Source organism: Lates calcarifer, linkage group LG21, assembly GCF_001640805.2.
Source record: "Lates calcarifer isolate ASB-BC8 linkage group LG21, TLL_Latcal_v3, whole genome shotgun sequence".
In the NCBI taxonomy this organism is placed as follows: Eukaryota; Metazoa; Chordata; class Actinopteri; family Centropomidae; genus Lates; species Lates calcarifer.
This window is the reverse complement of record NC_066853.1, coordinates 1,376,349-1,401,887: the sequence shown is the minus strand read 5'-3', so window position 1 is coordinate 1,401,887 and position 25,539 is coordinate 1,376,349. Positions and strand designations below refer to the sequence as shown.

The following is a 25,539-nucleotide window of genomic DNA, read 5'->3' as shown; positions in this document are numbered from 1 at the left end:
TTACAGTACTGAATATAAGAAATCTCATATTCTCTAGTGTAGTAAAAGACCACTAAACAGTTCAAACTTGAGTCCAAGTGAACATTTGTGCAAAATCTGTGAGGCCACAAACACATTTTGTGAGGTCACAGTGACATTAACCTTTAACCTTTGGCCACAAAAATCTAATCAATTGATCCTCGAGTCCAAGTGAACATATGTACCACATTTCAAGGAATTCCCTCAAGGCATTACTGAGATATCATGGTCACAAAAATGGGACGGACAACCCGAAAACATAATGTCTCCAGACGTGGGTGACGCCAGGACAGAAGCATAAAGGTATTTTCTAGATTAGATGATTTCTCAACTTCACACCAATGAAAGTCGTGGAGGAAAAGACTTAAGAAATCACTCCGAAAACAGACGTCAATATGTTCAGATAAGAATTACTTATTCAAAACGAATAGGGAGTTATTTGAGGAGGTCCTCAAGGTTCAGTATTGGGCCCACTGTTGTTTATTTTGAATACGAAAGATATTTGTAAGGCTTAAATTATGCTGGAGTCCACAACTTAAGTCAATCACAGCAGTGTATAAAGTTATAGACAGTGCATTAAATCAAGTTTCATTCAATTTCAGTTTTACTCTAGTAAAAGCAATGGACAGGAGAGGTAGAAAAACAACATCAAATTCTTTATTATATTCATAGAGTTGTCACTGTTATTATTAGAAGCATTTCCATGCTGATGAGAAGAAGATACACATATTGAAAAACCAAAATCAGAAAATACTGAGAGAGAAAGTTACTGAGAGAGAGAGAGAGCATGCAGTGAGTATCTGTTAGGATGAGGATGTCCGATGCTCGTTCTCCCCTGTTTCCCCTTTAACGTCCATCAAATTCACGCACTTTTAAAACAGGAGTGACTCACACACATGGACTGTAACCGAGCACAAAGTAACACACACGCACTACAAAACCAGAGAACAAAAAGTACACTTAGTGAAGTTATCAAAATATAGGCTATATACTGTATATTTTTAAGACTTATTAATGTTAAAACAACCAGTGCTGAGTTAGTTTCTATGAGAACGAGTTCAACATTATATTCTCAGACACGTACACCGATCGATTATAGAGGATTTAAAGGACCAGCCGCTGGTTCTGAAAGTTTTATCCCATCAACTACAAATCACACATACTTTCCATTCCTGCTGATCATTTTCCAAATCATCCATCAATTTTTGATTGATCACATTCCCTCCAGGCAGCCATTTGTTTCAGTTTATGCCTATGAAAATCAACTTAAAAAGACCTGAAACTCACTGCAGAGAGATAATCCATCACTGTCAACATTTGGTTAACTTTTGGTTGAAGCTAAATTACAATTAGGTTGTAAAGCACTGGCACCCAGAATATCAACAATACCAATGCTATCATAACAGATAGTTCAACCCTGGACATCTCTTCTAAGCAAGAAATTGTGGTTTCCAGTTTTATCTCAGGTGCCATGTCTGTGGCAGATTGACACACCTATGAATACATTTGAGTTATAATGGGTTAAGGTATGTGGACATGAGGGAATGGATGCAACTTACAAATTAAAAGGTGTGTAGTCCTATGAATACATCATGTGAATTTGGGGGAGTTGAGGGAATGCATCGATACATCTTGCCGCAATACCGTGATAGTGAGTCCTGTAGTCTGTCTTGAGCACAACATTAATATTGGCAGCAGTGCAGCAACCTTTCTTCATGCATGCAAAGGTCCAAATTCATGTAATTTGTATTCACTATTTGTTGGTGTTTGGATGCAAAGTTTCTGCAGCAGGTTTTAAACTGATTTTCTTATAAATAAACAGCAACCAAAGGCTGCCTAGAAACAATGAAGAAATCGCTTTGGAAATGAGTCAGCAGAAATGTGAAGTAAAGATACAGTAGTTTGTAGTTAAAGAGTCAAAACACCTTAAACCACTTTAGGCCTTTAAATGGAGCAACTCAAATAGAAAATATGTTATGACAAAAGCTTACGGAATATTTTGTTTGTTGTAAGATGAATAACCAGTGACTCACTAGTGACACTTAGTGGCCAAACCAGAGAAAGCTCCACATTTACACAGTAGTCAGAACACTACGTTCAAACCAACAGAGGCTTTACTGGGACATATTGACTGTACTGTACGTTTACTGTACAAAGACAAACTTCCACCATCACTGTGGTCCACTAAAGTCAATGTTTACCTAAAATGGAATCAGCAGACTCTGACTCCGTGGAGCTTTAGCATTGAACAGCATGTGTTGCAGTAGCTTATTTGTAGCGACACATTTCCTGTGTGAAATTATAAACATATGTAAACTATAACACATTGATTCACTTCAGTTCATCAGGCTCTTTTGTTTGGGTTTGGGTGGGATAGCAGATGAAAGTAGCTTATAGCATGAATACAGGAAGGTAAATCAGTGAGTCATCTGCATATCGTGTTAACATGACGTCAAGATTCTCATGCTTGTCTTCCAGGACAGTTTCAAGAACCCAGAGTCTACACTGTCGATGCAGGATTACCTCAGAAAAGTGGCTAAAAATGAAGTTTAAGTCTGACTTCAATTAGACTGATGTGGCAGATCTGGATTTCTGCAAGTTCAGTCAGATTTCTAAATTCAAAATTAGCTGTGTACTTACACCAAACAGTGTTTGTGAGATTGTAAGCTCTAGAAACATGACCAAAAATGATCAATGTCAGGACATTTTGGTAATTTTTAAGGACATATCCATGCCTAGAAAGCTGCTTAAACAAATTATCTTGGATTTGTGAACTGACTCTTTCTTTTTTTTTTTTTTTTAACCAATTCTTTTCTTTTTGCTTTCATTCTGAAACACTGCAGCTTGACAAGCTGACAAAACCAGGTTAACTACAGACTGTCAGGCCAAAAACACCTTGACACAAGGGCTACCAAAGCAGTAGTGTGTCACAAAACTCAACCTACAACTCATAGCAAACCTTGAGAGTTGGATGATGCACTATCTGACCTTTTGCTTAAGCAGCAACACTCAGAGCTAAGCTTTGAGTTTGAGTGGAAATGGAAAGCTTCAGTTTAATCATGGCCTGACTAAACTCTGCAGCTGGTTTGAGCTAAACTGAGCGCTGTAATTATCATTAGTATAATGTTGAAGCTGATTCCACGGGCACAAACAGAACAGTTATCAACAGCAGTGTGCAGGAGCAACCACAAAGTGTTTCCTTTAGCCGAGGCTGCAGAGCACAAAGACCAACTGAGAAAATTATTCTGTAAACCAACAACAACATTCAGTCTGTTCTTTGTTTACGGTCAGTCTGAAGTCTGGGAATCCACACCGACACAACCAGCCACAACCTTCATAGACTGATGGACTCAAAAATTCAATAACCAACTTTGAAGCTTCAAGCTATTGTCTTATTTTCACAGGGATGTGGATACTTGAATAAAAAGAATGTAAAAAAACAGCAGAAATATGTGGAGTGTGTAAATTAAACATAACATTATAAAGTGATAATTAAATCATTATAAAAGCCAACGCAATGCAAAAAGAATCTATAACCAATGATTTACAAGTAAAATAATCACTTTTTGTGATTACAAATCACAGTTTTACACCTCTGGAAAGCTGTATCACAAAGATTTAAATGTTTCATCCAAAAAAGAAGACTAATAATCAGTCTGAATAAATGTCAACAATGAATAGTGGTCATAAATTAAATATCTGACTTGTTAAATTACACAACAAAGTACATACGGTTTGTTTTTGATTTACCACTGTGGCCACTTTGTGGATAGAAAAAGTGAAAAATCACAACAAAAATCCCACTGGTTCTTGAAATTTTGAATCCACCAGTCACTGACGTGTAAACACACCTCCACAGATTGATTTGAACATTTGCTGTTTCAAACGTCTCGCCCCCGGCAGCCTCGGCCTTCAGAGTGTGAGCGTGTTCATCTCTCTGTATTAGTGTGCTTACAGAGTGTAAAGAGACATTAAGACAGGAACCATTTCCACACAGAGATAGGTACACTGTTTACATATTGCTGTTTTCATTATGCACATACTTCAAGAGAGATTTTAACATTAAGCACACACGTAAGTTTAGATTAACTTGTGTTTTGTCTTTTCGCGGATGCTCACATTGACAAAAAGTACTGAAGTCTTATTTAAATGGAGAGAGAGGGATGAGAGAAGAGGGGAAGAGAAAGATAGAGGAAAACCTTTACAAATATCATGAACTCTCTGGAGAGATTTGCCAGGGTTTAATTTTCTACAGTAGGAAATTAAAAACCTCGATTGAGGAGATTAATGTTTGATGAGGGGACTCAGTTGTACGGGTGATTATTATTAACAGATATTTAACTCCTCATTTTAAAGCTGATATTAGGTTTAAATGAAACTTGTTTTCAGATGCAAACAAGAAGCAGCAACACAACATTTAGTGGGGCAGAAAACACTTTGATTTGAACATTTTGGATTTTAAGTTGCATCAAAGGAAATCATCATTTTGGGTCTGTTAGCAGTTTTGGTTAATGACAGATTATGATTGCAGCTCTTTATAAGATTTCTATAATACAGTGTAATTTAACTCTAACTAGATGGACTAATGTTTGTATTATTATTGATTAATAATGAGTGTTATTCTAAGGCGTTTTGTTGCTATAATATCTATCTACAGTACTTTATCTATCCAAGACTAAAACTGAGTCTTTAGTTTTTCAAAGGAGTGAAGGAAAAAGACAAGTCCAGCTGTTTCCTTTGTGTTAAAGAGCAATTTGCACAATAACTAAGATGTGCAGTTGCATCAAATTTAACTACACAGACACTGCACTACAGAGCAACAACTCCTGCCCGTGACAGGAAATGTTTCATAGAGACCAAGAACCATTTTGTTATCTCACATCCCAACTGTGAAATCAGGCCTGTTGCATACATCTGACAGATAAAAAAATATAACTGACTGTAACACTATGATAAAATACAATAAGGTCAGTAGCTGATAAACCCTGTTTTCAGTTTGACATCTGAGATTAAAGCATGCGGGTGATAAAAGTTCTTCATACGGAGTTACAGTGCTGAGACTGGATCTTTTACACTGATGGTTACTGATGTATAACTGTAGTTCTCTGAGTGGAGAAACCGTCTCTCTGGCTCAAGGCTGCTCCAAAACATGTTCAAATCATGGTTATTGTTTTATAAGCACAATTAGTCCATGGGATCAGTGCTATACTGAGCAGAGAAAGAGTCTCATCACAACAGATGACTATGAATTTACATAAGAGAGGCAGCAGCTGTTAATGAGAGTTCTTGGTCTCAGGCGAGTGGTGAGGAAGCAGGAGCCAGATCAGGGTCCAACACTACAAACAAACAACTCGATACCCGAAACTTTTCTGGGTAAGAGCTACGCAAAATCAATCTCACGCATTTCTGTGTTTGGAAACGTGACACTTTGAAATTCTCAGAGTTTACGATACAGTGTCGAGCCTCGCAGGGAACAAGAAAAATCAGATTTTTCAGATTTGTGCCTCCATGATGAGTCTCAGTTACATCGCCGCTTCAGGATTTGTTTCCCAGGACCATTTAGAGTATACAGAGTATGCTTCTAGATTTAACAAGTATGAATACGTTTGCCAAATGCAATCTATGACTAAAAGTGTCAGCAATATTTTTGTTTAAAAAAAAAAAAAAATGCACCTTTATAACAAATTAATCTGGCACTCAATGCTAAATTTGGCAAGACCATAATCTAGTAGCAGCAAAAACAAAAAAACATGTAGCAGCACAAACTAGTGTTATGTGGTTTTTGTTATCCTCAGAGAAAGCAAACAGCAGTTTTTCTGCCCCGAATAAAGGTACAACATGGAAAAATACCAAGCTGGGACGATGAGATGATAAGAAGTGTAAAAGGGTAAAGAGATTGTTTTAGGGGAATTGCTTTAGCAGAGCTGTTTCAGTTTCATTAAAGGAATGCAGGACGTTTTGATCAGATACAAGGCACTATAGATTTTGCTATAGAACGGCTAAATTAGAAAGTTTTGGGCTGAGAGTAAGAGAGAGGAGGGACGGAGGTTTCACTACGATAAGTTTGACTGATGACAGCGATACGTCTGAGGAGACTCAGAGAGGAAAACCAAAGTAAAAGATGGAGAGAAGAAAGAGCGGAGAGATCGATCTGGTGGAGGAGTAGAGGAAGAAGAAGAGGAGGGAGGGTGTGGTTAGGACTGCATCTCAGCACGCAGCATCCACGGAAACCAACAGCAAAACAGCAACCTGCAGGAGGAGGAGGAAGAGGAGGGAAAGAGGTGAAGATGGATGAGGAGGAACCATTGAGTGTGACCGAAGGGAAGTGGAAGAGGGTGAGGGAAAAGAGGAACGGCAGAGGAAAAGGGGTAAAGTCATATTAGTAAAATATAGTTGTAGCGCCAAAAAAATTCAGACTTTTTGCTCTCACATGGGAAATCTGATATTTCTATGGTTTTATCACGTGTTCATGTCATGATTAAATTTCCATAATTACCAGTTCTGCACATGTAAAAACTCAGTGCAATCATAAGTCTGAGTGAAACTGAAATATAGAACAGTAGCTTCTAGAAGGCTAGAGGCTTAAATAGGTTTCCGTTTCTGTGCGCCATCGGTCTAAAAGCTCTGACTACATGAAATAAACCGGCCAGTGTTCTCTGCTCTCACCTGGATATGGAGCTCTCAGAGGTCAGGTCTTTAGGAGAACGCATCGTGTTGAAGTTACGCTTGGGCTGTGACACTGCAGGACACAAACAGTGTGTTAATGACTGATCATTGATTGAGGGGCAGAAAGAGTCAAACCTCCTTCACAATACTGCTCCAGTATCTCTACGATGAAACTGGTGAGAAAATCCCATGAAAACATCTACACTATAAAAACCTTCCTGGAGGTCTGTCTGACACTACAGTACGATCAAAGATACTTACTGGTGACCTGGTGCACTTTCTTCACCATGGAGCTGTCATTCTGTGAGCCGTCTTTAGGACCTCCGATTCTGACAAAACAACACATGTTTTTATCGTGTTCTCAAGAGGAGCACATATTTAAAAACACTCTTCTGAAGATGTCCTTGCAGATTTTTAATTTAATATAATTTAACCAGAGATATCTCAGGTTTTTGTGGTGTTTTGAACACAACCTTACCTCTGGACGCGGGACGGTGGGGCGAACACTCCATATTTGGGGAGGCAGCTGAAGTAACGGACACCAAACACAGAGCCGTCGTGTTTTCCTGTCGGCTGATCCAACTCAATACCAAACCAGTAACCTGCAGGGACACAAACAGCTCAGGTCACACCTGCTCTGACTCCACCTGGGTTTTAACGACTTCTTTCTAGACGATGAGAAGATGATTTTACCCCGCAAAGAGCTATGTAACAGCTATATGAACACATACGAAAAAGAATCAAAATGAAAATGACACATGCTAACCTGCACACAAACAGCATGTTAACATTTACATTCAAGTTCAGCAGTGTCTAGCAGTGTTGCGTGTTAGCATGGTAACAAGCCTCTCAAGAATCTAGAGTATACAGAACAGAGGATGTGGTGAAAGCCAGCCGACAGACCTGGAGCGAAGTCGGTCTTTCCGTAGAAGCGGACGATGCCGTGTTTCTGTCCAGCCACCAGAACCTGATCTCCAACCTCGACATTCAGTCCCTCTGGGTCCAGACTGGCCACTGACGACTTCTTCCTCTGGGCTGAGAACACACAACAACACACGCTCACAGCCATGATACACGTATCCACTGTTAATTGTTCTGTTCCATATTCCTTGAACGCCTTTCCTACCTTTCTCTTTCTCCTTTTCCTTCTTCTCTTTCTCCTTCTTGGTCTTTCCGGCGAGGCGGGAGGCCAGGTCCATGCGGGGGGTTCGGGGAGTGGAGGTGACAGATGAAGGTGTCTGGTCCACAGCCTTGGAAATCTTTGACACCGGGGCAAAAATCCCTGCAACACAAAAGAGACAAACACACTGAAACCTCTGTAGTCACTCTGCTTTTACCTCTGGTTTGGTCTTTGATGTACATGCTAAGAGGCACAGTGAGAGCAGCTGTTACCTAGTTTAGGAGGGCAGATGAAGTAGCGGACGCCGCCCACGCTGCCGTCGTTCTTTCCCTCGGGCTCATCGAGCTCCACACCGACCCACTGACCGCTGGCAAACTCTGTCGTACCACAAAACCTCAGAGTGCCAGTCTGCGAGAGAGACAGAGAGACAGAAAGTCCTGAAGTTAGAGCTGAAATCTCTCCAGTGCTTGGATCATGACTGCAGAGATCCGTTAGCGGGTTGGGTTGTGTGGAGGCAGATAATCTGGGTGTCTGCTGCTGTACTTTATGAAGGGGACAGGGAGGAGATGTAACTCGTCATCAGTGCTACAGATGAAGTGATGGTGAGCAGATTTTAATTGGTCATGTGACAGGAAGGAGAACGTGTTGTCGGCGTGGTGAGTCAGTTCAGTTAGTCTACGGTCCAGCCAGAGCCCAGTCCAACCAACCTGTGTGAGGTTTGCAGCCGGGACGTCGTCTCTGCTTTGGTCTCTCTGGAGCTACAGAGCGAGAACACACTGTTCAGAGCTCATACAGCTTCAATCTGTCCTGTAACCACACAGCCACTACAAAGCATATCATCCTCATTCGTTGATGTGTATATTTAACCAACTAAAACTACTGCTGATTGATTCAACAGGGTGTTTATTTGAGGAAATGTTCCCAACCTCCTGACTCCTGAGCTTTTTCATTTCATCCAGAAGGGTTTCGTCAAAGTCGACTGAACTTGCTTTAGATTCTTAAAGATGCTGCACCTTCCATCTCTCAAAGGCGTTCTCAATCCTTTCTGACCACGCATTTATACTGAACGTACAACAAAGTGCAACACCTTTGAATGCCTTTGAGGATGTGGGGTTATTCTCAACTAGGGATGTAACAGTATCGTTAGTTTCACAATATCGTGAGAACAAAAGAGTCTGGATACCGTTGCGGACCTAGACGGGAACAAACTTTTTGGTAAAACTGTAGTCTGCTCAGCGTCTTTAGATCTCACGCGTGGATTTCAGTTTCCCCAAGTCAGGAAGGAGACAGATAAACAAAAAACTATCAGTAAATAATATAAACAATATCAAAATATCATAACAAATATCGTATCATGGACTTGTTATCAAGATATTATCATATAATGAGATTTTGATTTCGTTACATCACTAGTGCCGACATTCGAAACAACTAGAAATACTTTTTCCTTCCAGTGTGGTTGGACAACACGTCGTACAAACTAGTCTGATCCAAGCAAGTCCAGTTAAAATACCAATTTAAATTTTCCCGTGCAGTGTTGCAGGGAGTCTTGGTTTAAAACTCATCAGGCCTGGAAGTGGACAGCAGGATCTTAACCGTCCTTGAGGCATATCGATGAAGGATGATTCCCCCTGATCACTACGCCCGCTGCCTGCCCGACACAGTGCATGTGTATAAATTCAAATTCAAAGACCAGAGGGTGAAGCAACCGCCGTTAAAGATCAATGTGAGACAATTAAATAAGATTTTCATGCCTCATTTAATGCCAAGTCAACGCTCCATTTACTTTCCTTTCATTCGAACCCTCAGTCTGAATTATTCAATTCATATTTAACTATGGGAAGGTTTGGTTTCTGTAATCAAATCTCACTGTGATTAACCTTTCTCTGCAGATCTAAGAGCCTCAGTTTGCTTCACACAAAGCTCTTGTTGGAGGGTTGCTGCACCCAACAGTTTTTGTTGTCGGGGTTTAATATGTCTGTCCTCATTTTGTGGACTGACTGAAAATCCCTGATCCTCAGTGAGCCCCTGACCTTCATGTCGTCCAGCAGCACTCGGTCTCCCAGCTTCAGCCCCAGTGAGGACAGCATCAGGTTTCCCGGGATGTTGTCGTAGTTGGGCAGCGTGGCTCTGGGAAGGTTACAGCTCAGAGGGACGGCATCCAGCAGCAGCTGCTTCAGTTCTTTGGCCACCATGGCCGCCTCGGCCTTGTCCAGGCTCATGTCCATTGGGTCTGGAACTACCTCAGCTGGAACCTGACCTTTATCGTTCTGCAGAGAAGGAAGGGACAGAGGAAGAGCGGGGAAGACTTGACTTTAGTTGGGTTAAAAAAAGAATCTCAAAGTCACGATTTAATAACATACAAGTAGAAATTCAAGTGCAGCAGGATTGGTTCACTGGACAGATGAATCTCTTTCAACATTAGTCTGTTAAACTCTGCAGTTCCCATCCAATGCATTTGAATTTTTTGATGGATTGCTGTTTGCTACTGCCAAAACAAAGACTAACATCTCCAGTACTGTCCCTAGAGTTTTACCTTTGCAACATGTTTGGTTATTAAACCTCATTTATCCTCCCACAGGGTTCAGGAAGGACTGATGACTGAAATGAAACTAAATGGTGATTCAGTCTGAGCATTAGTGAGGATTAAAGAGTTTTTACCCGGACAGTGGGGTTGGCTCCGTGCTCCAGCAGACATTTCACTGCACCAAGACAAAGGTTGGAGGCAGCGATGTGCAGAGCTGTACCATAGTGGAAATCACTGCAGGTGGAGTTCATCACTGTGGAGAACACACAGGAAGTCCTGATGTCAACATCTGGTGATAATGTACTTAAACAAACTATAAAATACAGAAAATATGTGATCTGCCTAACTGTCTTCTGAGGCCCTGTCTACATGTTCCTGTGTGTGTTTGTACCTCTGGGTTTGGCGGCTTTGAGCAGGACTCGGATCAGTTCTGGGACGTCGAAGTACGCGGCGTAGTGCAGGGCGTTCATGTTGGTCCAGCGGCTCCTCAGACTCACGTCGGCACCCAGAGAGATCAGCTGACTGGTGAGACGCAGCGCTGCCGCCGGATCGCCTGCACACACAACCAGGACCAAACTAAGACGAGCTCCACCACCCGCCCCGGCGTCCTCCACACCACCACAGATCCTCCATGGGCCCCCCTGTGCACTGACACTGAAAATCTGTCTAGCCAACATATAGTCCTGTGCTGATTTATTTTGAATCACCACAAGGGGGAGCCCTGCGTTTTTTGAGCTCCCGTCTCCACGACAACCATCCAGCTCTGTTTACCGAACTCCAGGTAAAAATAACGAACACTAACTGTCAGTCTGAATATAGGAAGTGTTGGTTTAGTTATACTAACACTGATGTTTATCTAAATGTTTCTTACGTTATGATGCTGTGTTGGTCACCATTGAATTGAGCTAACGTTAGCCAGGTAACGTTAGCTATGTAGCTAAACAGCAAAGCTCTGCTGTGGTCTCCAGAGAATTGACTGCAATTTACTGCAGTTTTTTGTTTAACATTAACTGTGACATCCATTTGGCAACAGCCCATAGGAAACAGTTTAGTAGTTTTGATGTAGCCTATTGTAAGATTAAGTATAAAACTGCTATTATTATTTTCCTTTACTTTCACAGAGGGACGTCATGATTTCTAAAATCATGAGATCCCTAAAGACCCAAAGATTGTTTGATTGGTTTTCACTAAAATAAGATGAGTCCTATCTGTGATGAAACTATTTTTTTTCTTACCAAAAAGTGTTGTGAGTTTAAAACATATTTTCATAATGATCGCAATAATATCGTTCATTGAAATTATTTTGGGCAGGATAATCGTGACGTGAAATGTTCATATCGTTCCATACCTAGTCTGAGAGCCTGTAAATCCCTCTGAGGCAAATTAGATTTTCTCTTACCGACTCCATGGGCTCCGGCCTTACAGCTGTAGTGCAGCAGTGTCATGTCGGTCAAACCGTCGCGGTCGTTCACGTGGCAGCCACGCTTCAGGATCTGAGACACAGACAGAAAAAGCAGTTTCTCTACCAGCTACTATTTCAGTCCTCACATTGCCTCGGTGAATCTTTGGTTAAATGTCAGTGCTCTGTGAGAAAACATTAGTAACAGAATAAATCAGGCAACTCGTTGTTGGTTAATTTAGCGTGCTCCTCATTTCCTCAACGATTTGTCTTCAGTTAATTAAACACAGCTTTTCCTTCTGATTCAGGAAAATGATGGGTGTGGAGGGAGTTCCTAGTTTCCATTCACTCATCTACTACTTTCTAATATCAGATGACCATATAGTGCGTTATCACTTATTCAAACAGCACATTGTTTTTTATTTTCACTTACTGAACAGTAGGGCTTCTTCTCAGTTATTGGTGTATGTGATGATCATTTGGACACAAAGTCTAACTCAAATATTGTTATTGTTTTACATCTGTAGCAGTTTGTCAACAGGTGAAGCCCGATGGAAACTGTGTACAGCTTCTTTATAATTAGCTGAATTTACTGTGTTATTTATGTTACTGAGAGTGGGAGATGTTCAGGAATCCTGATATCTACACCTCAAAGACATGACAGCATTAATAGCTGCTAAACAAAATGAAATATTAGAAAACAAAGATGTTTTTGAATTAGTTTTGGGTTGAATATCTTTCTCATGTTAACTGCATGGCTGTAAACTGACTGCTGCAGGGACACAATTTTTAATTATTTGTGATTTTGAATTAGTTCTTCTGACTTCTGAAACACAACCTTCAGTGATTGTCTGCCACATTAAAAATACAATAAAAAGTATGAGACAAAACAACAAAACAACTATTTATGGGGCGGTTGGTGGACGAGACATGATCAAGTGTCTACAGTTGTCTGGGTTGGATGTCTTCTCTGAGTCATGTCACTGTCCGCTCCTTGTTTTTTCTTCCTCCAGGCTGAGTCAGCTTCCTGCTGAATCATGATAGAGCCTCAATGACTTCCCATCTCTCTCTGTCTTTGTTTCCCTCCTGTCTCTCTCCCGCTGCACCACTTTCTCTGCTCTGTCTCTTTTCATGTCCATGCAGCCATTTTAACTGGGTCATTATCACAGTGATTGTGTGTGTACGTGTTTTACTGACATTGTGTGGACTCACCTCCCAGCTGGGACATGAAGGTGGTCACCATTACATCTTAGATTTAAATTCTGTTTTTGGTTATAGTTTGGACTGGGGTTAGGGCAGGTGGTGGTTTTAGTTACAGTTCAGCAGCTTTCAGTCCTGTGTTTTTTTAATATCTGGAAAATGATTTGTGCCTTGAACAGAATGAAACATGAAATTGTTTATATTCAGTAGGGTTTCAAAAGGGCGTAAACTTTCCATGGTTGGGGAATTTTGGAAATACTGAATTTGAAATTGGAAATTTGGGGTAATTTATACAAACTGTATCATATAGAAACATAAACATGTTGTCAGAAGCAGACTTGCTACAAACAAAAGCAAATTTTAAAAAGTGACATTTTTGACTTTGTGAGTGGAACTTTAATTCTTTCATTTAACAACAACAACAAAAAATGAATGTTTGAAATGTAAACATGCTGCTAGCTTACCTATATTTAGCATATCTGATTTACCAGCTAGCTAGCTACTGTATAAACCATTTTGATTTATTTTGTTGCTGGTTAAACTTTAACACCACTGATCAAATATATTTACCCCAGTGCAGGGGAGAAATTCAACTGAATTTACATTAAATTTGGTTGTTTTAACCAAGATTATGCTGCAAGATGTTTTTTTTTCCAACTAAATTTAAGCTCCCTGTTGTAGCAACCCTCATATTCAGTATTGAGGCTTTGTTCTTACAGCTCTAATACAAGCTCCATGCTGCTCAGTGGGGTTTCATTGTTCATTATTTGTGTGTGTGTGTGTCCAGAGGGTTGAATCTGGGTCAATGTGACAATGACAATCGAGTCAGGACTCAGGCTCCATGCCAGAACAACCAGGGCAGGCGATACAGACAGAGATGGTTAAAGGTTTGACCTACAACACAACAGAAAGCTGAAACCCTGATTGATTAAGTGAGCCACTGCTGCATTACTGTTAGCTTTAGTTCATTAGCTTTCATCTGACTAGGGCAATAGATCTTTGTGTCGTCTTTGACTCAATCTGCTTTTTATTGTCTGAAGAACAGCTACATTGCAGCAATTGCTCTCTTTTACTAGTTTATGAGTTTATGAAGAGTTGCTTTTATGTATTTTATTGTTTTTATTATTTCACTTTCATCACTTCTATTTTCTTGCATCAGTCTCCACCTGTTTTACTGTTTTTACTTGCAAAAACCAGCATGTCAGTCACCTGTAAGGGCACTTTAAATTGCATTAACCTGTGTGGATGATGCCATACAGACAAAGTTTAACTAATCTTTGCAATACAGAAGCTTGATTCTGGAAGTGTTTGGTATTTTTACTTGATAAATTACTAAAAAACGAAGAATAAATTATCAAAACCTTACGTAAATTACAAATAAACCATTTCAGCACAAATTTTCGCTTCAAAAACTTCAGGTAACGGTGTATATAAACGAAAACGGGATATTAGTTTTCCAGCCTTTTGGTTTTTGTGTGTTCTCACCTCATTGCCGAATGATGTCGATCTTGTGCTGCACTTGGGGAACCCATTGACGCACAATAGCGAAACAGCTCTGGGATGGTGGTCCGAGGATCCATGAGGATCTCCAAACAGGCCGGGTCGTTTGGGTCGAAGAAGGTGAAGGCTAGAGACAGAGGGATACAGGAAAAGTTAGAGGATGAATATGAATAAATGAAAGAGAAATTGAAAAGAGGAGAAAGAGCTGAGAAAGTAGAAGAGAGAAGATGAAAGGTAAAAAACAAACTGGGAAAGCTAAAAAAGACAGCAGAACAGTCCAGATGGTGATGCCAAGATGTTTCTGTCACCCTCATCGATTCAGAAGTAACCTGTGAGTTCAGCTGTTTCACTTCCTGCCAGGTCTGCAGTCTGAGCTCTGAGGCAGATTTCATTTCACTGAGTAACTGAAATCAGTTTGACAACAAACTTCACTTCTGCTAACTGTCAACAGCTCAGGAGTCCTGCAGTGGACAGCAGAGTGGTTTTAGAAGTGCCTTAAAGACGGGCTGCAATATTTTTTAATTTCAATGACTTATTAGTTTTTACTTCTGCCCTCTGGTTCAGCATTGAAGCCAAACATATTATCAAGCATTTAGAAGCAAACATATTTTCTCAGTTACTGGAGATCCATCTGTCCATTTTTGCCACTTTTCCCAGTCGCAGTAGCAACCAATTAAAGCAGGGTACATTAGCCCATACAGGCTTCTCCCTAGGTCCATCCTCCAGGATCCTTGTGATGGATCTTCTTTCCATCACTCTGTCATGAGCTTTTCCACGGAATGCTGAGCAATATGAAACCCTGACAGTTAGAGCACACCCTCTGGGCCATGATTGTTGCAAGTCTACAGGCACTGTCCCTACCTTTCACACAACCAAACAAGTGATTGAAAATGAACTTATAGAGAAAATTAACTGCTTTCTGAAGTGGGCATCTCAAGCACAAAGGTCACTTGGTTGAGTAATCGAAGGATGGTTTAAAAATAAAGAGATACAGATGTTGGATCCCCTCTCTTTTCATTTTCCTAAGTTTAATTTAATACACCTGAAACCTTGAGGCAGTTTCAGGTGTAATTTAAAAGTCAAGAGTTGTGACACTTCTTCTCAATGGACAAAACCATCTGTCAAATGAATGAATGTGACTGCAAATGAAACCGACGGTCGCCTGAAGGGAACTAATGGTATGATTTGGACGCCGATCAACAGGAATGTAATAAATATTAGCTGATAACCGGCTGTTAAGATTTAGCTCACGGTTTCGCATTCAGACAGGACAGAAAAATCCTCTGTCAGGCTGGTGAGCAGGGCCGCTCAGTATTCACTGCTGGATAATGGAGATGGCTGGCAAACACACACATGCAGAGTGTATAATGGACTTGGCCAGCCCTGAGTTTGTCTGATGAATACCAATGAGCCTGTCGTCCAGACAGAAGTCAATCCACTGCTTTTGAAACCTTGTGATCGATGATAGCTGTCAGAAATACAGAGTGTATGATTCTATTTCTTTACTTTCACCAATGCATGCATGATCTGTGTGTGTGTTTTTAGTGTGTGTTGTGTGTGTGTGTGTGGAGCCGGAGACTCAGCTAAAGTTTGCTTAACGTTTGCTCTTGTTGTTTTATGGGAATCGGGGGCAGAACTCTGCATGGGCATGAGAGTACATATTTAAGGTGGTCTGAAAGCATGTAGTTTTAAAGGTGGTGAGATAAAGTGTATTTAAGGTGGTATGACAATATGTATTTAAGGTGTTAGGACAGTTTAAGGTGGTATGGCGTACCGTAGTCTTTGGGCAGCGGTGCCTGGGCGGAGGGGTGCACCATGGCTCTGCGGCGTGGCTCGTGAACCGGACTGTGGTACTCGGACACCGACTGTGGCTCGGGTTCTGGCTCAGCCTCAGGCTCTCGACCGGCCAGCGGATCCTCCTCCTCCTCCTCCCTCTCCTCTCTTTCCTCCCGCTCCTCCTCCTGATCGTCGTCCTCCTCATCATCCACCTCTGCCCTCTCCTCCCCCTCCCTCTCCTCCTCTAGCTCATACTCCTCCTCTTCGTCTTCGTCTTCTTCCTCCTCTTCTTCCTCCTCCTCCTCGGTCAGAGCCTCCTCCTCTTCTCTCTGAACCCTTCCCTCCTCCTGCTCCTCCCGATCGTGCCTCTCCTTCTCCTGCACCTCCAGGTTCTCCTCTTTAGTCATGGTGCGATGCTGCAGCTGGGCCTGTCAGAGAGGAGGCAGGACACTGTCAACTTCTTTTCTATCATTAAATCACATCAATAAACAGGGATCAAAACAACCATGTTACTGCATGAACCACACCACAGGCCTTAATCTTGGGATCTGAGCATAAACTCACGTGACAGAACTGAAAAAAGCTTGTCTAACTCTTGCCTTATCACATTCATAGAAAGTTTTACACAGAGTATTACACAGGACATGTGGTTTAATTGCTTAAGAATGCACTGTGCAACTGGGTTATGCAGGAAAAAAGAAAATACAGGCTGATAAATATAAATCAGATGGTACGAAGAAACAACAGGACGAATCATAAAAAAGGGAGATCAGGATTCTCTACTTTTAATTGAGCTGTTTAACTTTCCAAAGAGAAACAGTAACATTGGTTTTAGGGCCCCCTGAGTCCTTGGGACCCCTGAGCCCACAGTGAATGATTCTGACTGGAGGATATGTTATTGTGTCACATTTGACTAGAGATATGACTTGGATTTAAGCTCCAACTGCTCATCCGTAGATTTTCTAAGAACTGTTGGCCGTCCAGTCAATCCACTCAGACTTAACCTGTCTGAACCGGGTCTGGTCCCCATGAAGAGGACATGGTTAGGATTCATGGAGACTGGATTCAGATGGAGCTGCCTCGCTCAGCTCCGGTTCAGTCTGGTCTGCTTTCCAGTCTCTCAGAGCTCCTCCTTGTTTTTCCTCTCTTTCTGTTCTCTATCACCAGACGAGTGCTATGTTTAGCTCAGGAGCGAGTGACTGTGTTTGTGTGCGAGGGAGAAAACAAGGAGAAAGTGAGCTGATTGACCCACTGCATCATACCGACAATGGCACTGGCTAAAAAAGCTAATGCTAACACTCCCTGTCCATCATTAGCTGTTGACGGGTCTGACTGGATTTAATCTACTCTCCACTTTAGCAAATGGACAAGACGCTGAAATCCATCCAGCAGCCACTCCCTCCATCACCGAACCATCCATCTTCTCCTCTATCAGCAGAACCACGAGGAAGGAAGGAAGGAAGGAAGGAAGGAAGGAAATATACTGATTCATTTATATCGACAGATGAACTGTGACATGACATCTCCAACAGTAGGGGTCTAACAATCCACTGATCTACATCAATTCAATGATCAACAATCCCACAGCATCGATCCAGAATGAAAATATCCATCAACCATCAGACATCAGTAACTTTCATTAAGCACAATAACACAGGCTGCTGAGGGCCGATCATCATTGATCCAAAGACCATCTCCATACCGACTCCCAGACAATCACAGGCAGCGGACAGGACAGACAGGCTTCATTAACCCTGGCACGTCTTTCTCCGCCTGAGTGTACACACCTCTGAACAAACTGGTGATTTGATGAAGAAAAATGTTTGAGACTCTAGATAAGAGTCAGGTTTACACAATAGATGGTGTCTGGTTTAAATGTCTCATTTAAGTGTCTGGTTGAACTCAGGAAACTAACATGTCAGATGATATTTTAGTTGCTGTTTGTGATTTGACATGAATGGAAGCGATTGTGTTATCGTCTTGTATCGATCGCTGGCTCCTGAATCAACTTGAATCCAAATCATATCGTAGCAGAGTTTGTGATATCGGCCAACATCAAATCTCTGTCCACTGAATCGATGATGAAACTCCTGATTTACACCCCACAGCACCAGGAATGTCTGAATCACTTAACAAGTTAGAGATGTGGGCTGGAACCTGCACAGGTGCTGAACCGATGTAATCCATCAGATCTGAATCACAGGCAGGAAATAAAATAATCTGATCCTGGACTCTTTGAGCTGCTGAGTGAACGACACCATGTAAAGAGCAGAGCAGCAGCACTCAGCGAGTACAGGATCCCAGACCAGTAACATCCCCATAATCTGTCTGAGCCAGTACAGAGCCCACACACTGACCATTAATGTCAGAGGCACAGAGACGTGTCCATAGTCTGAGCTGTACAGTTTAATCCACACAAACAGCAGCTCTGTTGTTCTGACTCAGCCATTGTCTGTCTGCAGCAGCTACATGCTAAGCTAACTATTGCTATCAATTGCATCAGACATCCTAGAAAAACGACCTAACACAGATCAAATTTGACTTGAAATGACCTAATAAACCTTTAGCTCTACTCCTGACCTCAGAGCAGCCGTCACACAAAACAGAACTTGTCATGTGATTTCCCCTGTTTAAGGAAATGTTCTGTCTCTGTGTCTGTAATGTGCTTTATGTAATCTGAGTCTCAGCTGGATGATTCCTGCCTGAACAGAACCGTGATCACTGTCTGAACGAGCGCTAAAAACAGGACTCAGCTGAGGCCACGACAAAGGTTACACAACACGACCGTATGAGTCAGCGTGGGAACACACACAGAGAGAGTGTGCATAATTATCACAGTAAATCAACCTGAAAAATAAAGATGCACTAAACTGGATTCTTCCTGCTGCTGCCATTTGACACCAACTCTACCTGGTTTATTGATTTCTGATTGATTAGTAAACGTATTTTTCTCTGTTTAGACAGTGGGAGTGATGGAAGATGAGGAGCTGTAGAAGGTGGAGGATGAGCTGTGACACTGGTCCAGACCCAGGACGTGTCATTGTCGTCCTGAGTCCTCAGATCAGGTGGATCAGATTGAAATGATCTGAATGGATCAGGATCAGTCCAGTAAACTCACACAGGGATTTAGTCCTGAGTTTTTAGATAAAGAAGAATTTGCTGCTGTTCTGGAAAAATAAAATCTGAATTTTTACAAAAATGAAGCAAGTCATTTTGGAAGAATTCAACTACTACAGCTCCAATGAGTCCACTTCTCTACTGTATTGTTTTATATTCTGGTAAATGAAACTGATTCAAGACAGAAAAATAAAGATACAACAGATATCTGAGCTCAGCGAGACGACAAAAATGCCACGTTGAGTAGAATTTGCCAAGATTTCCTGGACAAACAGTGGATCAGCCAGTCACAACCAGAATATTAAAAGAAGCAGAGTATCAGAATTACTGTTACGTTTCTACCTTGGTTACCACCGTTTCCCTACAGACATGTTTTTACTGCATCAGATGCAAAAGATGGAGAGAAAAATCCGCCATTATTAGATATAATGACCTTGTGTTCAATGAGTACAACAGTCCTCTTATTACAGAGTGGATCTATCACACACTGAGTCCCTGTGGGAACACTGGCCGAGATGAAAACCACCATTATAACCAACAATACGTTCATTTACACACCGAGAACAACGACACGGCCGCAGTTATCTCCTACAATATGATCAGTTAACGGCTCTATCTGTGGATTCTGGATGATTTAAAGGGTGTAGGGACCATGTGATGGACCAGCAGGTTGTGAGAGGAGGAGGAGGAGGATGCTGCCACGGCCTCCTCCTCCTCCTCCATCCAGCCTCCATTTTACAACAAACCAAACCGGAGACACAAAATACCGCAAAAACACCGAGAGCTGAGCCGTGAACCGAGTCCGGATCACCCTCAGCTCGGACCTCACAGCGAGGTTCATCATCCTAAACTGCAAAAATACCGGATTCACCCCGCGACAGGTTCGGTTTGTGGTTTGTGCCAATGTGCGTAGTAAAGGGCAGGAGCGGAAAAACGCCCCGCTGACAAACAATGAAAACACGCACACGCAAAATAAAAAAACACGCGAAGGTCCGCAAATGAAATCCGCTCTGATCTTATAACCAGTTAAAGGTGGAGGTGGAGGAGCTCAGAGCGGCTGTCAGTGAGTGTATGAGGCGGAGAGCAGGTTTATTTCACAGGCTTTGTTTTTGAACAGCGCCCCTCTCTCCGCCTCAGCATCTCCATCTCCATCTCCATCTTCACGGCGCGCGGAGGCAGAGAAACAAACACGAGACACGACACACTGATGATGGTCAGTGAGTCCGACATCTCACAGACTGAACACCTGCAGATGAACGTGTTTTTACCTGAAAACAAGCCGCTGGTTGTTCGGTGATGATCCTCTCTCCTCTCTGATCCTCAGCAGAAACAACACTGATGCTCTGCTCTCTCTCTCCTGCTGCCTCTCTACCTCTCTCTCCACGTCTCTCGCTCTTTCTGCCCATGTCTGTCTACCTCTCTCTACCACTCTCCCTCTCTAATTTTATTCAGTTCATGTCGCTGAAGCTTCACTGGCGTCACGTGTTCATCTAAAAATGACACTAACACATAAACTGAAGCGAAGAGTAAAAGTAATGGAACATACAGAGAAAAGCTATTTCACTCTGAAAAAGAGTCTATGAATCATGATGTTTCTTTATTTCTGCAAAAATGTCCTAAATTTACCCAATTTCCTCATTAAATAAAAAAAATCTTTTGAATTTTCAAAAAGAATTTTTTTTCTAAAAAATCTTTAACGCTGATTTTAAACTTTTTGTCTTTCACGATGGTCACCACATCAGATTAGACAACGATAGTGACATACATTTTTTCCATGTCTTGATTTGGAGACTATAAGTTTGACCTCAACCAATCATACTTTATATTAGTGGGTTGTCCGGAAGGAGGGTCAAGAAATGTGAGCACGTTGTCAAGTCCTGTCGAACCAACAGGTGGCGATATAACCCCAGCGCCATGATTATGCCAGAGAGTGCTCCATCATCCTGTTGGTCAATGCGAAGGAACATGTCATTCACTTTCTGAAACTGTCCTCACTTTCCAAAATTGTCTCAAGTTTAAGAAGTGTCCCCGACTTCAAAAAATATTCTCAATTTCCAAAGTATTCTCACTTTGCAAACCTGACCTCACTCTACTAAAATGTCCTCACAGAGATGGAAGTACAGGAGCAGACACACACTCAGAGGTTGGCCGAGAAACGAGGGCGTGTCCACACTCTGTTGTCAGGAAATGAAACTGAGATCAGAGATTTCACAGCAGCTGATCTTTCTACTTTTACACAGACAGACAACAACTGCGACATCTAAACAGGTGAGACTTTATTCCTACTCTGACACTTCACTTTACTCACACTAATGTTATTTTATTGTCACCATGAAGTACCCAAATCTGGTGTGTAACCAAGGACATATTCTTTTGTTCTTTTACTAACATGTAATAGAAACAAAAGCTTTAGTAGGTGTACACAGTTATCTGTGAACACTCAGCAATCAACTGTTGGAGGTAACGTAAGAACCTGAGCACTGCTAATTCTCAGTCTCAGTCTCTTATCTCACTTTTTATCACTCTGACTTATCAAACAGGCACAAAACAAAGCTCTTCAAAGAAGCAGCTTTTACTGAAATCCAGTCCATGTTTTCTACTCTGCCTTTACAAGCATGACTCTGCAGTTCTCAGTAAGTTCTCTGAGCGGAACCAACAATAATGAGAGACAGAGATATGACTTTTACATCTTTACTCCCACATTGGACCATAAAAAATATCAAGTGTAGCTTTTTTTTCTACAGTTGGTGCACAAAGACTAATAGTATACATATAGCCATTATGAGGTTGACATTCTTGGTTTTAGTTAAATATCTCAACAACTATTGGACTAATTGTCATGAAATGTGGTACACACATTCATGTCCCCCTCAGGATAAATTATAACTTTCAGGACGTCTTTGTCTTTTTGTCCAGTGGTTAAAACTTGACTTAATCCTTTCATCTTTGATGTAGTACCTGCAAAATTAAGGCTAACTGGTAAATGTTAGCATGTTAACACACGTTAGCATTGTTATTGTGAGCACACTGGCATGCTGATGTTAGTATTTAGCTAAAGGTACTGCTGTGCAGCCTTCTCAGAGCTGCTATTACGGCTGCAGTCTTGAAAGAAATCATTTGGATGGGTTGTTTTTGAACCCCAGTAGCTTTGCCAAATAAAACTGGCCCAGCTGAGGTGGATCCACATAGCTTTAGCCAGGAAAAAACACAGATTTTGCAGAGACTAAATCAGCTTACTGTAGTTGAAAGAGTCAATGAATCTTTGACATTCCCAGCAAACACAACACACTTGTTTGGTCTAAATGTTAACCACCTCTCCCCTCCTATTCTTTTCTTCTCTAGATATGGCCTCAGCCAACATTTCCTTATCTGAGGAACAGTTTAAGTGTTCAATCTGTCTGGATGTTTTCACTGAACCCGCCTCCATCCCTTGTGGACACAACTACTGCAAGGCCTGCATCACAGGCTACTGGGCCCTCAAGGACTTCAACCATTGTCCAATGTGCAACCAGATGTTCGACAGAATTCCTGAACTGTGCGTCAACACAGAGTTCAGAGACATGTTGGCACATTTTAATAGAACAAGGGCTGCAGGTGACGACGGTGATCTCCCTGCCCAGCCGGGGGAGGTGCCCTGTGACCACTGTGAGGGGATGAAGCGTAAGGCTCTAAAATCCTGCCTGGTTTGCCTGGCCTCTTACTGCAACAATCACCTGCAGCCACATCATACCATTAAGGCGTATAAGTGGCACAAGCTGATCAACCCTGTGGAGAACCTCGAGAACAGAGTGTGCAAGAAACACAACAAGGTGACAGAGTTTTTCTGTAGGAAAGACCAGAGCTGTGTTTGTGTTTCATGCTTGGGAGATGACCATGCAATGCATGATGCTGTCTCTGTAGAGGAAGAGTTAAAGGAGAGGAAAACTAAACTGAAGCATCTGAAAACGGAAGTCAACCAGACTCTAAACAATAAGTGTATCATATCTAATATGATTCAAAAATCAATGAAGGAAGGAAGGAAGGAAGTGGAGACAACAAAGGCAGAAATTGCCAAAGCCTTCGCAGCTCTGGTGGCCACGATTGAGACAGAAAAGGTGAAGCTGATTGAGCTGTTAGAGGAGAAGCAGAAAGGAGCAGAGGAGCAGGCTGAAGCTCTCATTAGACATCTGAAGCTGGAGATTGTCCAGAACCATCAGATGAATACCAAACTGGAAGAGCTCTCAAAGACTGACGATGACTTCAGACTCCTGTGGGACCTCCCATCCATTACCTCTCCCTCTCCTTCAACCTCAAAACACTGCTTTATACCCACAACTAAAACTCTCCAGCATGTAGAGACCATGAGGAATATGGTGGCCAAGATTGAAGAGATGCTCAGCAAACACATGGGTGATCTTTTCGGAGAGGTAATTCTGGCAGTTAAAGAGGTGCCAGTTGAAGAACTGCTGGATACCCAAACACAGACTGTGTTTGATGACGAGCTTGGGAAAATCCAGAAGCAATATGCAATAAAAGTGACTCTGGACCCCAACACAGCACATCCCTCCCTCATCCTCTCAGAGGACAGGAAACAAGTGAGGGATGGAGGTACAAAGAGGACAGTCCCCGACAACTCTGCAAGGTTTGACACACTTCACTTTGTCCTTGGAAATGAGGGGTTTTCCTCTGGAAAGTTCTACTACGAAGTCAGACTTCAAGAGCAAACAGGATGGGAAATTGGAGTGACAAGAGAGTCCATTAACAAGAAAGGTGTTAATTTGTCTCTCAGCCCTGAAAACGGATGCTGGACATTGGGGTCATACTGGGGACATTGCCAGGCTAACACAAATCCTCCTGTTATCCTGGCCTTGTCCACAAAACCCCAGAAGGTTGGGGTGTTTGTGGATTACGAAGGAGGATTGGTCTCTTTCTACGATGTCGATACTAGGGCTCTGATCTACTCTTTTACACAATGTGCTTTTACAGGAGGTGCATCACTTCTGAGTAGATTATCATCATTCGGGTTTTACAGCAGCACCCCAACAAAGACCACAATCTACCCAATATTCCGACCCAGTAGTGAGAAGGGGAGTGATTCTACCCCTCTACAGATTACTCCTGTCAGATACACAAAAGGAAAGTAGTGATTCGGTTTGTTAAACTCAAGCTCTAGTTGCACAGATAAGTGTAGCTGGGTGGTCCTCCTTTGATTTGTAATAATGGCAGAGGTTGTTGGTGAACATGAATCTGCCATGTTTATAATCTGTAAAGTAAAAAAGATTTAACAAAAAACAGGATCAAATGATATTAATAGCACAGTGTAAATCAGTTTCTAATTAAGTTTTACAATGATTTCTTGTTTTTTGTGGTTTTCTTTGGCCTCTGGTTGACTTTGTCATATGAATTTGTCTCTGGTGTTTTGTTTGTTTTAAGCCTGTCTCAATGATCCATGTCAATATATTTGTAGAATATATGCTTTTCACAGCAAAATATTGTAAGACAATTAGTAAATATTACACAAATTTGTACAGTAGTCCTGTACAGACTGGACTCCATATATCAGGTACTCTCTTGTCTTTTCTCCTAGTCAGAAGCAAAGGGAAACTCGTTGTAATATTATGTTGGACAAACAGAGTACTGGAGTAGAGGAGGAGATGAGAAATGAAGATCAGTAGTCATGCTAACCTGACTGTATCTTCTAGAAAATATCATTTTCATGTTAAGGTAATAATGGTAATTGGGGTGTTTGGGTTCACTGTCTTGATTTCTGCTTTGTTTTAATCAGTTCAGAAATACTGCAACCCAGTCAATCTGAAACGGTTCACTGGAAGTTGTGTACTGTTAGGTCTACTGCAGTTAATTGCAATGAGAGAATTATATTGTGTACAGTGCATCTAGTGCGTAGGTCTGTAATTGCATCCTCGTCTATTTTGAAATGGTGCAGTTGTGATGCTGATTATACTGATAAATTGAGCATGTACATAATAATCTGACATGATGTTTCTCTTTCTTCATTTCTTTGTTCTTGTTTGGAACTTTTATTTATCATATATGTAAGTGCAGTTATGCCTGTCACGCTGGACATTCTGCATACAGTGGAATTCAGTATTTGATGCACGACTGAATATAACTTTAATGGTAAAATTAACATTAATGAATAACTTCAAACAAATGTAACTAATATACATAACTCTTCAGTTAAATACATGACATTATCACTTAATACAGAGTCACTCA

The 25,539-nt window shown here is 41.6% G+C and overlaps 2 protein-coding genes across 2 annotated transcripts; one reads left to right on the top strand and one right to left on the bottom strand.

Moving 5' to 3' along the window:
- Positions 1-653: 653 nt before the first annotated feature.
- On the bottom strand, positions 654-20,778 carry clip3 (CAP-GLY domain containing linker protein 3). The gene is given in 16 exon segments (XM_051065606.1): positions 654-6,267; positions 6,685-6,757; positions 6,946-7,013; positions 7,163-7,286; positions 7,588-7,719; positions 7,811-7,966; positions 8,077-8,212; positions 9,838-10,074; positions 10,466-10,584; positions 10,723-10,884; positions 11,731-11,824; positions 14,416-14,424; positions 14,426-14,479; positions 14,481-14,557; positions 16,205-16,634; positions 20,592-20,778. Coding segments are annotated over 16 exon segments (2,064 nt in total). The 5' UTR covers positions 20,730-20,778; the 3' UTR covers positions 654-6,212.
- A 686-nt stretch (positions 20,779-21,464) lies between these two features.
- On the top strand, positions 21,465-25,188 carry LOC108890277 (E3 ubiquitin-protein ligase TRIM21). The gene is made up of 2 exons (XM_018687148.2): positions 21,465-21,591; positions 22,666-25,188. Exon 2 carries the CDS (start codon positions 22,668-22,670, stop codon positions 24,444-24,446), a length of 1,779 nt encoding a protein of 592 aa, XP_018542664.1. The 5' UTR covers positions 21,465-21,591; positions 22,666-22,667; the 3' UTR covers positions 24,447-25,188.
- Positions 25,189-25,539: the final 351 nt, after the last annotated feature.

What these genes read in the sequence shown, in the direction of transcription:
- LOC108890277 (XM_018687148.2), top strand. Translation starts at nt 22,668, where the DNA reads ATGGCCTCAGCCAACATTTCCTTATCTGAGGAACAGTTTAAGTGTTCA.